This window comes from Mesocricetus auratus, unplaced genomic scaffold (assembly GCF_017639785.1).
Source record: "Mesocricetus auratus isolate SY011 unplaced genomic scaffold, BCM_Maur_2.0 Super-Scaffold_100019, whole genome shotgun sequence".
NCBI classification, from domain to species: Eukaryota; Metazoa; Chordata; class Mammalia; order Rodentia; family Cricetidae; genus Mesocricetus; species Mesocricetus auratus.
In genome coordinates, this window is record NW_024429200.1 from 22,539,980 (window position 1) to 22,552,044 (window position 12,065).

At 35.9% G+C, this 12,065-nt stretch overlaps 1 protein-coding gene across 1 annotated transcript in view; it reads right to left on the reverse strand.

Annotated features, from left to right (window-relative positions):
• The window catches only part of Cftr (CF transmembrane conductance regulator), a 137,552-nt gene that overhangs the window by 84,379 nt on the left and 41,108 nt on the right, over window positions 1-12,065 (reverse strand). The window contains exons 5-10 of the mRNA XM_040728649.1: window positions 11,959-12,048; window positions 10,915-11,078; window positions 10,221-10,346; window positions 6,712-6,958; window positions 4,941-5,033; window positions 2,228-2,410 (exon numbers count right to left, since the gene is read on the reverse strand). Coding sequence (XP_040584583.1) covers window positions 2,228-2,410; window positions 4,941-5,033; window positions 6,712-6,958; window positions 10,221-10,346; window positions 10,915-11,078; window positions 11,959-12,048 — 903 coding nt within the window. The remainder of the gene's footprint in view (window positions 1-2,227; window positions 2,411-4,940; window positions 5,034-6,711; window positions 6,959-10,220; window positions 10,347-10,914; window positions 11,079-11,958; window positions 12,049-12,065) is intronic.

A 12,065-nucleotide genomic window follows, 5' to 3' on the forward strand; every position in this document is an offset into this window, starting at 1 on the left:
ATAATACTCTGAGGAGCACGCTTTTATTTAAATGGCCCATGTCACATTTGGGGAAACAATCAGAGAGAAAGATAAGCTAGATATACAGTAATTAGAAATTTTCTGTGGTATTCTATTTCTGAACTGTCATGTAAAACTCATCATTATACAACTTTTCCTGATTAAGATATTAATATAAAATAGAAACAAATTCCCTTTCAGAATCTATCATTTTCATTTTATTTAATAAAAACACTTCCTTATTCTTCATTCCTTCTCTCTCCTTAACTTTCTCATTTATTCCTATAGAATTTAAGGGATTAATAAACACATTTTTATATTACTGAAAGGTACCATACCTAAAATGGCACTCTAACTGGAACAAGGATCTATTTTATGGGTATTCATGGCAAATACTTGTTGTCCAATATCATGAAGCACATACTCACATCCAATTTTATTCCTTTGGTTCTTCAATGTGCTATCAAGCTAACTGTTAAAAAACAAGTGTCTATTATCTATACGACAGGTCATATCTGAAATAGCATGATAAAGTCTCTTGGTGGTAACATTAGATTTTAGGGCAGTTTTCCCTTTTAGCAGATTTGATTTTGTGAAATGCCTCTCCAAAGGCAAAACTTATACAAGAATAATAGGTTGTTCTTGGGAGCGGGTGGGGAAGTAGAATAGTCACTGAATAACATTTTGTTGAATATCTTTCCACTTGACATATTTTCATAATATATATTAAGCAAGAATTAGTCCATTCAAAAATCTGATATATATCAGACCTTGTGCTACAGTGGTAAAATCTTAGCCATGACTTTCCTGGACTAGCCCTAAAAAATAGATCTGTAGTAAAAAAAATGGTTAAAAGATAGTTTTTACATCAATAGTTATTGAAATCCCTCTACATGTATAATAAAGCTAAATTTTAAACAAAATATAAACATATAGAAAAAGTCACAAGAAATAATGTGAATAACTAAAAACCCTGAGGAAACCATTACTGAAGCAACATATTTTTTTTTTTTGGTTTTTACGAGACAGGGTTTCTCGGTATTGTTTTGGAGGCTGCCGGTCCAGCCCAGCCTGGAACTCACAGAGATCCCCCTGCCTCTGCCTCCCGAGTGCTGGGATTAAAGGCGTGCACCACCACCGCCCGGCTAGCAACATATATTTTAAGTAAACAATACATTCAAATATTTCTATGCCTATATAAAAATTTCTCTTAAATATTTCATATACTGCAAACTAGAGGAAAAGGATAAATGAATGCTAAATGAAATTCTTAATAATGAGTAATAAAAAGACTGCCCTAGCAAGATATAACACCAATGGCATAACAGTGGCATACTGGGGATAACCAGTAGCTACCTAACTGAACCTAAGACAAACTCATTAAGACAGAATTCATACCTAGTACTGTAAACCTTACTAATCACAGCTGGAGAGGTCATAGCTCTGAGAGGAGATCCTACTACTGTTATTTTTGTAAGCTACTATGATTTCTAACTGGATTTGAAGTACTTACCCTTATACCCACAGGTAAGTTTAGTTCATACCTTTTATCAAAGTCACATCTTTTTGCAATGGATGTAAACTATTACAGAGATCTACGACTAGTCAAGTGACAATGGGTACTCAGTCCCAATTGATATATCTAAAATGCAACATCTATACTTAAGGCTTAGAGCAAATTGTGGAAGAAGGAGCTGAAAGATCATAAGAGCCAGAGGACATGAATATCTGCTTCTGAAATGTATCTTCTAGATATGAGACACTATACCTATGAAATATCCAAGTTATTGTTAACAAATATGTCCTACATGATGATATCACCAGTTGGCATTACAATGTAGATGAGGGAAATCTCACAAGATCCCATCCCTTAGAACAGTGGTTCTCCACCTTCCTAATGCTGTGACCCTTTAATACCCCCAAAGGAGTCGTGACCACATGTTGAGAACTACTACCCTAGATGAAGAATTACAGCCAAACAAAAGATTAGAGGGATAATCAATCTTCCCCCAGGGATCAGCTCTAAATACATGTGTATATAAGAAATACAAAATGGATCCAGTACATTATATATTATAATAATAACCAAAACAGAGGTCATGAATTTAAATGGAGGTGAGGAGGGGTATATGGAAGGTGTTAGAAATAGGGGAAAGGAATAGGAATTATATAAATATAGTACTTGTATGAATTTCTCAAAAAATGTAAAAATTTAAAGAGACAGTACCTTTCCTGCTCCAGTAGATCCAGTAATAGCCAACATCTCTCCTTTCTCTACTTTAAAACTGATGTTTTTCAGCACAGGATTTCCCAGAAGACAGATATGACCCAAACCTGGGTTGCTGTCACCATTTGAAAGCTTTCTGTCAGTATTGTTTAGCTGTACTTTTTCCAATAATTCTCCAAATCCCTATTTAGACACATCAAAAATAAAAATGTCTACAGATATTTTCAATAGATATCTTTAAGTGCAATCAGTTTAAGAAACATATGGTACACAATCCATTATAAGACATATGCATTTTTAATTAATTAATAAATACAATTATAAAGCACAGGTTTTCTAGAGAGCATGGTTCAAAATATTTGTGATGTAGATATAATCAATGATAATACAATTCCCCTTTATCAAACCTTTGTTTCTCATTACATTAATTTAATATTACTAAAGCTCAAGTCTGTGTGTGTGTCTGTGTGCATGTGCGTGCGTGCGTGCGTGCGTGTGTGTGTGTGTGTGTGTGTGTGTGTGTACCAAGATTATAGGAATTAAGTAGACATGTATACCCTTTTTCCTATGGACTTGGTACATAGTATTAATTCAGCATAATATATGAGGCAGGTTTCATAATCTTCCTCTTCAAACTGTAGACTATGTCTCAGAATGGATAAACTAACAGTCAGAAACAAGTATTATAAACAAGGAATTAAAATGCAAACCTGACTTCTGTTCTGTCACACTGGTAGTTCCTTCTCCTAAGATTTCTCAGGACATTTATTAATTACCGCTGGCTACAAATATGATGAAGTTGGTAGAGGAGTAAAGGAATTGATCATCACAAGGGCATGTGTGGGTTGGAGACGAATCCCTTTTGAAAATGGCTTACCTCTCCATTACCCCATGGCAATGTCTCAATCACTCAATTTATCAATAAAGACTCAGGCGCCAGATGCTGGGGTGAAAGCCTACAAGCTCAGAGAGGCAGAGAAAGCACCCAGCTGACCTTTCAGCTGATGTCCTCGAAGCACCTTTTTTCCTATTAGCTCAAACAAGACTCTCAAACTCAACATCCCTCTCTTCTACTTCCAGTGTCTCTTTCCATCCTCCTGACGGGCTCTTACCCTCCAGAACCTGAGGATTCCACATGTTTAATAGAACATGGAGAAATTAAGCTGGGATTCACCTGGATGCTACATCACTACTGACTAGCTTTCACAGTGTTGCAAGGCTTTATGTATACTACCAAAGGAGAAAAATAATCACCAGTCTTACTGACATGCCTGTTGGTGCAATAGTAGCACAAGTATCATGATAGTAACCAATCGCTTTCCGATTGGATTTAAAGTCTAATCTAATTTTCATAAACACTGTAAAATGTGTGGTCTGCTTTTTCTTGATATCTGCTTACAAGTGTTTTCTCATTCATTAAGTACTTTTAAGTTTAACTGGAAGACAAGAGTACAATGTATAAACTGAAAAGTTTTCTACTAGATGGTTCAGCTTTTAGTTTAATCAATAACACTGTGATATAAACACAGAGGGGCATGGTTTTGCTCTTGCTATTTAAGATAAACTCCTGTAAGTGGGCCAAATAATAGGTAAAACTCCTCTAGCCTTCTAAGTGGGTGTTGAGGGCACTACTGGGGTAACACATGGGAAATACTTTTGTAGACATTAAAAACAGTTCCCTACTCCTCCTCTTTCTCCTCCCACTTTTCATCATCTCCTTTTTTCAGTCCTGGGAATTAAATCCAGGCCATTGTCCAGGCTAAGCAAGTGCTCTGCCACTGAATTACACCTCCACCCCTTTATTGTACCCTTAAGTAGCAATATGCAGTATGGAGACTTGGAAATGGCTCTGGGGTCTGAGAAACCCAGGCTATTGAGTAACCTCCTTACTTAAAAGCCTCAAGCCTCAATTGCCTAGTATGTAAATATAAATTTTATCTAATCAAAGTATGGCATGTAACTCACCCTAGACTTGCCTCTCAAAGGAGATGGAGAATATGATGGAAAAGAGACAGTAAAGCTTGAGGAGTGATCAATAAGAAGGGTATGAAGACCATGCAAGATATTTGGAATAGCTTGAGTGAAATTCAGGATTGAAATTAGGACCAGAGTTTTCCATTTGCATGTCATCAGTTCACTAATGTTGAGCCTGGGTGAGGTCACACCACAGCCAGAGTAAAATGACTGAAGCTGCTCTTGGGGACTCAATGACTCATCAACACTGAGTGACAGGCCAGGGAGACTTAGAAGTCATGATCAGATAAGTTATACTTCACTGAGGAACCACTATATGGAAAATGAACTAATGAACAACCCATGTAAATTATCTTAGTTAGTAGGAAGTTCATGTCTTCGTTTTATAGATGAAGACACAAGAGGCTTGATAACTTGAAAGTAATATGATTTGGACTACCTGGAAAGTGAGTTGCAGAGACAAGATTGAAATCTAGTATTGAAGCCTATCATCTTCCTGACCTGTCATATTAAATCAGTTATATGACTTTAAAGAAATAAAGAGGTTTTTTTGTTGCAATAAATATCTGGTCCCCCATTTTTCACTTTATAAAACAGAATATCCCCTTCAAATAGCTCTATCAGTTATAGTATCATTTGAATCTTAGATTTTATTGAGTAGAAACTTAGAAGCATGAACAGGAAAAGGCTCAATTGTTTATATATTTTTTAAAAATTCACAATGTTTAGGAACTCTCACCTCCTCCCAGAATGCTGATACATTCTCCATGGTCACATCTGTGGTCATTAAGTTATACTCCAGTATCTTGTATTCTTGATTTAGCAGGAAATCCTAGTCAATAAAGAGAGTAAAAGCTTTTGATAATAGAATTGGAATAACAAAAACACGCTGCTTTATCTCCTTACACTGTAACATGGGAGTTTTAAGTTAGAAATTATTTAATAAAATAACTTTACAATTATTCTAAAGTTAATGTACCAAGCAGAATGATTCATCACAGTCAAAATATACTCTTTAAATATATTGGTTTATAAGGCTAGTTTCATATATTAGATACTCGTGCATAACTGCTTCTTTCTTATACTACTATATGGAATATTAATTACTATTGAAACCCCAATAATTACTAACGTCCCAGTTCAAAGCTAGTACAAAGGAAAAGATCCACAAATTATGGTTTCTTTTTTAACATTCTCTTTACAAGCAACATCACTATCATCATTTCTCTATATAAAGGGAAAGTATAAGGACTTTTAAGTGTTTTCAGAAAGGGCTCCATCAGAGACTCCAAATCAAATTCTTCCTAGGGAAGGTGGAGCATAGGACTTAAATCTGTGCACCCGGAAGTATTCACTGGTCCCTGGCTGTCTTCTTTCCTCTCTTTCCTACTTCCCTCCCTCTTTTCTTCTTTTGGTTTGTCTCATTTACCTCACATTTTTTCAGATTATTTTTGTGTTGCTATTCAGTTTTATTCTCACTTCTCTTCTTATCTCTCTGCCCTCTCCTTTCTTCTCTCATCCCTCCACCCAACTAAGATGATATCAACAGAGAAATAGGATTAAACACAGAGCCATTCTGATCCTAAGTGTCACTCACTACTTTTCGTAGTCATACGACTCAAGTTCATTTAACCTTGGGGTGCAACAGGTGGAAGACATTATGATGAGCTGGATGGAGTAGACAGCCTTTAAATGGCAGCTGCTACAGCTGTGGGGATACAAATAACTAGACAATCTCAGTTTGTCAGAAGGTGTTTATGTGTGCACACATATATGCCAGTGCACAAAGGTACACATGATACTTCTCCACTTCTAATCACCAGTAACCAATGCTAAATTTCAAAGGCAAATAAAACAGATACAGAGCTATATTACATGCTGCCACCATTTGCAACATCAGATAAATAATGGAAGAACCACTTAAAAACAAGCTCACCCTTCATCCCACATTTTATCTGTCATAAAGGTTACTTTCGGTATTAAATATTTAAGCAAATATTTTAAAATATAACGAGACATGTTTCTCACAAGTTTACTTATTTTGTTCTGAATAAACTACTTTTCCACCACTAGCAGCTACTTTGGCATTCTGGAGTACAGTAATTAATGTGGTACAAAATGCCATTTCCTTCCATCATACTAGCCATAGCAATGCTACAGAAGTTCAAGGTGGGTATTACAGGGTTAGCTGGAACATTTTATAACTTCCCAATAAAATTTATTTTTCAATGTTTCTACATATTTACAAGCTGCCTACAACTGATGTATTTACTAGTTTCCTGGGGTGGGACTTTTCAGATTACAGAAACAATTGTTTCAAATTTCCTTATGAAATCTCATAGGAGTTTGTTTTATTTCATTAGACTTCATGAGACTATGCATGAAAATGAAAAGAGGAAATCTTATCCATTAATAAATCCAAAACTAAGAAATTCATTTTAGAGAGTTCTCCCACTTTACAAATTCTAAAATGTTTCAAAATCATGTAAGGATGTAGTCATGGGAATTACCTGTATTTTTGTTATCATTCCAACAGAATCATACCATGTTTGTACAGCGGTGGGGAACTGTCGTGTTACTGCCATACGCAGGACAATGCAGAATGAAATGGTTGTGAATATTTTTCGGAGGATGATTCCGTTGATGACTGTATAGGGAAGCACAGATAAAAGGACTACAAAGAACCCTGAGAAGAAGAAGGCAGAGCTAGTGAAGAACCTCATATAGGCGGCCTTCCGGGTCAGTTTCATTTCCATCCTGTGGAAAACAGAAGATGTGACATGTTATTTTCTTTTCAAATATCATATATCATAGAATATAAAATCGGTACATACAACCTACAGTTTGGGCAAGTTATAAAACCTCTCTTGGCCTCAATTAGCTTATGTGACTGTTAATGAATATACCATGGTTTTGATTTTTTTTTACAAAAAGCTTGCTAAAATTGCTGTAAAACAATTAAGAGCTATAATTACTATAATTAAAATTTTGATTATATTATTAAAATTAATTTAAATTGTATTACCTGAATAGATTTCAATTTTATACTATTTTTTTATCTCTAGTAACTTCATTATTATAATGTGAAATGATGTGTGGAAGGGAAAATAATGTTACAGTTATCAAACATGATCCGACAGATTCTTAACGTTTTAGAGATTCTAGCTTGGCTTTAAATAGCATTGACAATGGCATGAGGAGAGGTTCTCAGCTGTTAAAGTGTATACCAAGCACCCGAGAAATGTGTTACTGGGCAGTCTCTTCTCCAAGCCTGTCTACTGATGCTGAGATGCTGTACTAGCTCTTGAGTCAAAGAAGCCAAGCCATTCTGTTGTAGGTGGTTCTTCAAAGACCAGGGACCAGCCACTCCCTCATCTCTCTCACTTCAGTGCAATTATCCACAGTCAGGCCTCTCTGTAGTTGCAATCCTCAAGTCTGACCTCCAGCTGTGAACTACTGTTTTGTAAACCATACAGGAGAAAGTTAAATGCTTTATCAGGCGGAAAGCAAGGACCACAGAAGATGGTAACATGATTGAGATGTCACCAGCAGAGAGCAATATTGTCCTCAACCTCAGCCCCACTCGTCCTTCTTCCCACTCTTGAAGCCATAGAGCTTCAAGTCACTTGTGATCATCCTCAACTGGCTCTTGTGCAGACAAAGGTCAATGCTAAACACAAAATGAGGAATAGCAGATCTACAGTCTGGTGTAGGAGGGCCTGGCATGCAGGCACTACACTTCTACATACTTCTACATACATAATTCAGAGAAACAGCTGTCATTCTCAAGTATTAGAATTAAAAGGAAATCTTTTTAAGTCCTCAAAGAAAACACTGTAATACTGAGCTTACTGATAGAGGACATGTATATAACCTGTATTATGATCAGCCTAATTAGTTGCCGTGTTTTATCTTTCAGTATTTGTATTGAAGGTGGATCATGGTTTGGGTTCTGCCTGTTTTACCTATGACTCCATCACTAAAGAGAAACATAATACCTCCCTTGTAGAAAAGTGTTTAAGCTTAGATGATGACATAGCAGAAAGTCTAATAGAATGCAATGTATAGTCCTTTTCTTTTAGAGATGAATAGTATCGATGAAGTTGGTATTTATAAAATGACAGAAATGTTTAAAAAATGTTAGCAAGGTGTCAAAATTGTTCAAATATATTAGCAACAGCTGACAAAGGAGAGGTCTTATTGGAAAAATAATAATTGATCCATAAACAACAGAATCATCTAGGAACTATTATAAAAATCCCTACCATTTTAAGCCTTAAAAACATTCTAACAGTTTCTTATAAAAAAAATTAAAGTCCTTTTATTACTGAAGAGCAATAAAAGATTTGTTTTTCAAAGAGATTTGTACAGCCTTTGGCCCTGTTCAGCAGCAGCCCAGGCTGAGGTAATCATCCTTCTGAAAAAGTATCTTGTCAGTCTCTCCTAGAACATTGTATTTGCTCTGCTAAGTAAAAGAAATTCTTACTATCCCTTTTACGTCAACACTTTCCAGCTTTTTCAGGTAACAATTTCATGCTGTATCAGGCAGGTTACAACCAGACAAATGTTAGCAGAATCGGCCAAACCAAAATACAGAGTAGGAAATATGGATTTTATCTTTTGAGGAAGAGAGGGGTAAAATACCAATGTCAGAAAAAGTCAGCCACAGGAATGACTTGTCTGTAAGTTTATCATGAGGTCTGAGGAAACTGGATCATCTGATAACCTCACAACCCCTGCTGTGACTGTTTTTAGGCAGAGTGTACTGGAACACTGAACTTGTTAATGTGCAAAACAACTCATCAACTGAACAATCCCCCCAAGATCTTTGAGGATGTTTCTGGAAAGAAAATGCAGTGCCTTTCCTGGATTTATCTTGAAAGGTATAACAAAAGCAGGTGACTAGTAATGTTTGAGAAATAAATACTCTCCTGCTCTTTCTATTTACATGGCAAAGGACTTAACATTTCTGCATTTCCTTTGTTGTTCCAATCACACACCTGCGGCTCAGTTACCATTGTCTATTGGGCTCCAACAGCCTGAATATGAAACAGCCTCAATTCACCACTGCAAAGACACGTTTCCCTGTGAGACACTCCAAGTGTCCTCATGTTTAAATTAGTCGTCTCCTTAATGATGCATCTCTGCTCCGCAAAAGTCTAAACCCTTCCTTGATTGTAGGTAGAACAGAGAAGTCAACTACAGAAAACTGGTTACACGGCTACAGCAATGCTCAATTTTTTTTACTCCAAATTATCTCAGTAATTACATGTCAGTGTGTGCTGTACTTTTTTTCTCCCCAGATATAATCTTTACTAATCTGTGAAAGGTTATCTGAGGTGAAAGAAGGCAACACACACAGGTGCCAAGTACTGACAACATCTCATGAGGTGGCTTTTGTTACAGGGACTGACTTTCCATCCTGTGAGCAATTTGCATGGACAATACTGAGGAAAATTCCTTTGTCATTATTCTGAAGGTTCAGAATAACAGGTACACTTTGTCCAAATGTGGCTTTCTTTAACCTTTGGTAAATCATAACATGAAAAGAACAGTGTTACACAGTATCTCCCTTTTCTCTCAGAACTACTCGTTTTAGGAGTTCCATTTATGATTTCAATTAGCCTCCCTCATCTTCATTATTATTTTAATTAAACTAAGGGTATTAAGCAATTATGATCAATTGCAGAAGACTCATAAGGAAGGGTTACATATCCTTGCAGTGCAAAAGAACTCCTGGGTTAACTATGTAAAACCATAAGCCAGGGCAGAACATGGAGGCACATATCTTTAAGTTCTAGGGCAGCCTGATATACATACTGAGTTCCAGGCTAGCCAAGCCTACAAACTGAGACCCTGTCTCAAAAACAAAACAAACCATTAACTCATCAAAATGACTATATGCAACTGATGTATAAATAATGGTACACCTCAGGACATACGCTTGATTTTTACCGGAGCAGTCACGTTTAAAAGTTAAGTATAAAATTGGAACAATATTGTAATGATATCAACTCACTGTCTCAGGTTTTCAATTATATTTTCCATCGCTGATTCCCAACAATATGCCTTAACAGAATGGATATTATCAATAATTTCTGATGTGATCACAAGTCTTTCATTGATCTTTCCAGCTCTTTGTTCTCTGTAAACCAATCAATTGATCAATCAATCAGTAGCAGAAACAAGTCAAATTGTAACAAAAATAAAGCTATCATTTAGTAGATGCCTCCTAAATGGAAGACACCCACTGCTTAATGAATTTTAGTCTTTGTCCTTAATCCAACCTTTATCAGAGAGGTGAGATTATTTCCACTTTGTGAAACAAATGAAAACAGTATATAAAAGATTTCTATGACATTTCAGCTGGCAAGCTTTACATGTTCTCTGCCATAAGCATGTCACATGACTCATACCACAGATTCATTCTGTAATAAAAGTAATGACTTTGGTAGAATGACCAACAATATGGAGTAGAAAACGTCAATAAATTCTATACAAAATTTAGACATTCCTTCCATTTCATATCAATGCTATAGCCACTTTAATTATATGAGTATATTCTGTAGACCAATAAGGGAAAAAACCCTTTCTGGTATATGATGTATTATTGACACCATTAAAATAACTCCTTAGTGATATCCCATAGTTTTCTCTTCAGGACATAGAAAATCCCAAGTTAAATTTCTTCAAGCTGTGACAAAGATCACTACCTGTACTTCACCATCATCTTCCCTAAAACAGCTTGAAGAAAGACTAGGATTATCAGTAAACCAAGGCCACAGAAGGCAGAGAATTGTAACAACTCCCAGAGAAGACCCATCAGGAGAGTCACTTGTAAAGGAGCGATCCATACAAAATGTGCCAAGGCAAGTCCCTGAAACATAAAAACACAGAGAAAAGCAAGTGGTATGTTATACTCCACCCTCAAAAAACAAGCAAAGAAACACATACAGGGAAAAAAACAAATGAGCACCCAGGACTTATCCAGTCAAGGTATTCATGGTTCTGAGCACATTTATATTTAGATTTCTTGATATGGAAGCATAGCACTGGGTTTAATCAATGCAAAGATAGGTTACTCAAGGTAAAAATTTCAAGTCACTACATTTCAAAGTATGATTTTTTTCCCCAAGTGTAATAGGATTGGATATCTTAGGAATTGTGCCCAGATTTTAATTAATTAATATCCTTTTTAAATAAAGTTAAGTGTCCTCAAGTTAGAACAAGTGACAACAAAAGACTCTCCTCAGAGACTAGGTGTACATACACACACACACACACACTGTTTGTACAGATCAACATCTGGTACTCAATTCAATAGAAATTTTTTTAACCCTTGTTACGTTAAATACTGGAAGTGCAAAGATAAACAAAACACAGTATTTGTCCTCAAGGACCTTGAATTTACTTGTGTGTGACATAAGACAGCATAGAACAAGAACTACTCAGAGTATCATATTTAGCCAAAGTAAATAACAATTTAAAGTATGATTAAAAGGAAGCAAAGTCTGATAAGGATTAAATCTTGAAAAACCTTATTAAGAGCAAGCTGAGGTATGTTTGAGTTGGGCAATTTTACCTGACCTCAGAATGGTGCTCACTGACACAATTTATCTTCCCCAGTTTCCAGAAATAGCTATACTAGGGATGGGTGGGACTTTGATACTTATCACTGTTATGTGGTGCAGGATAAATCTTCATTTAGGGTTGGTTTCTAATAAAATGCATAAGACATTTAATCAGTGGGTACATACTTCATCAAATTTGTTCAGGTTGTTGGAAAGAAGACTAACAAGTTGTCCAATACTTATTTTATCAAGAACACGGCTTGACAGCTTTAAAGTCTAAAAGAAAAATGGGA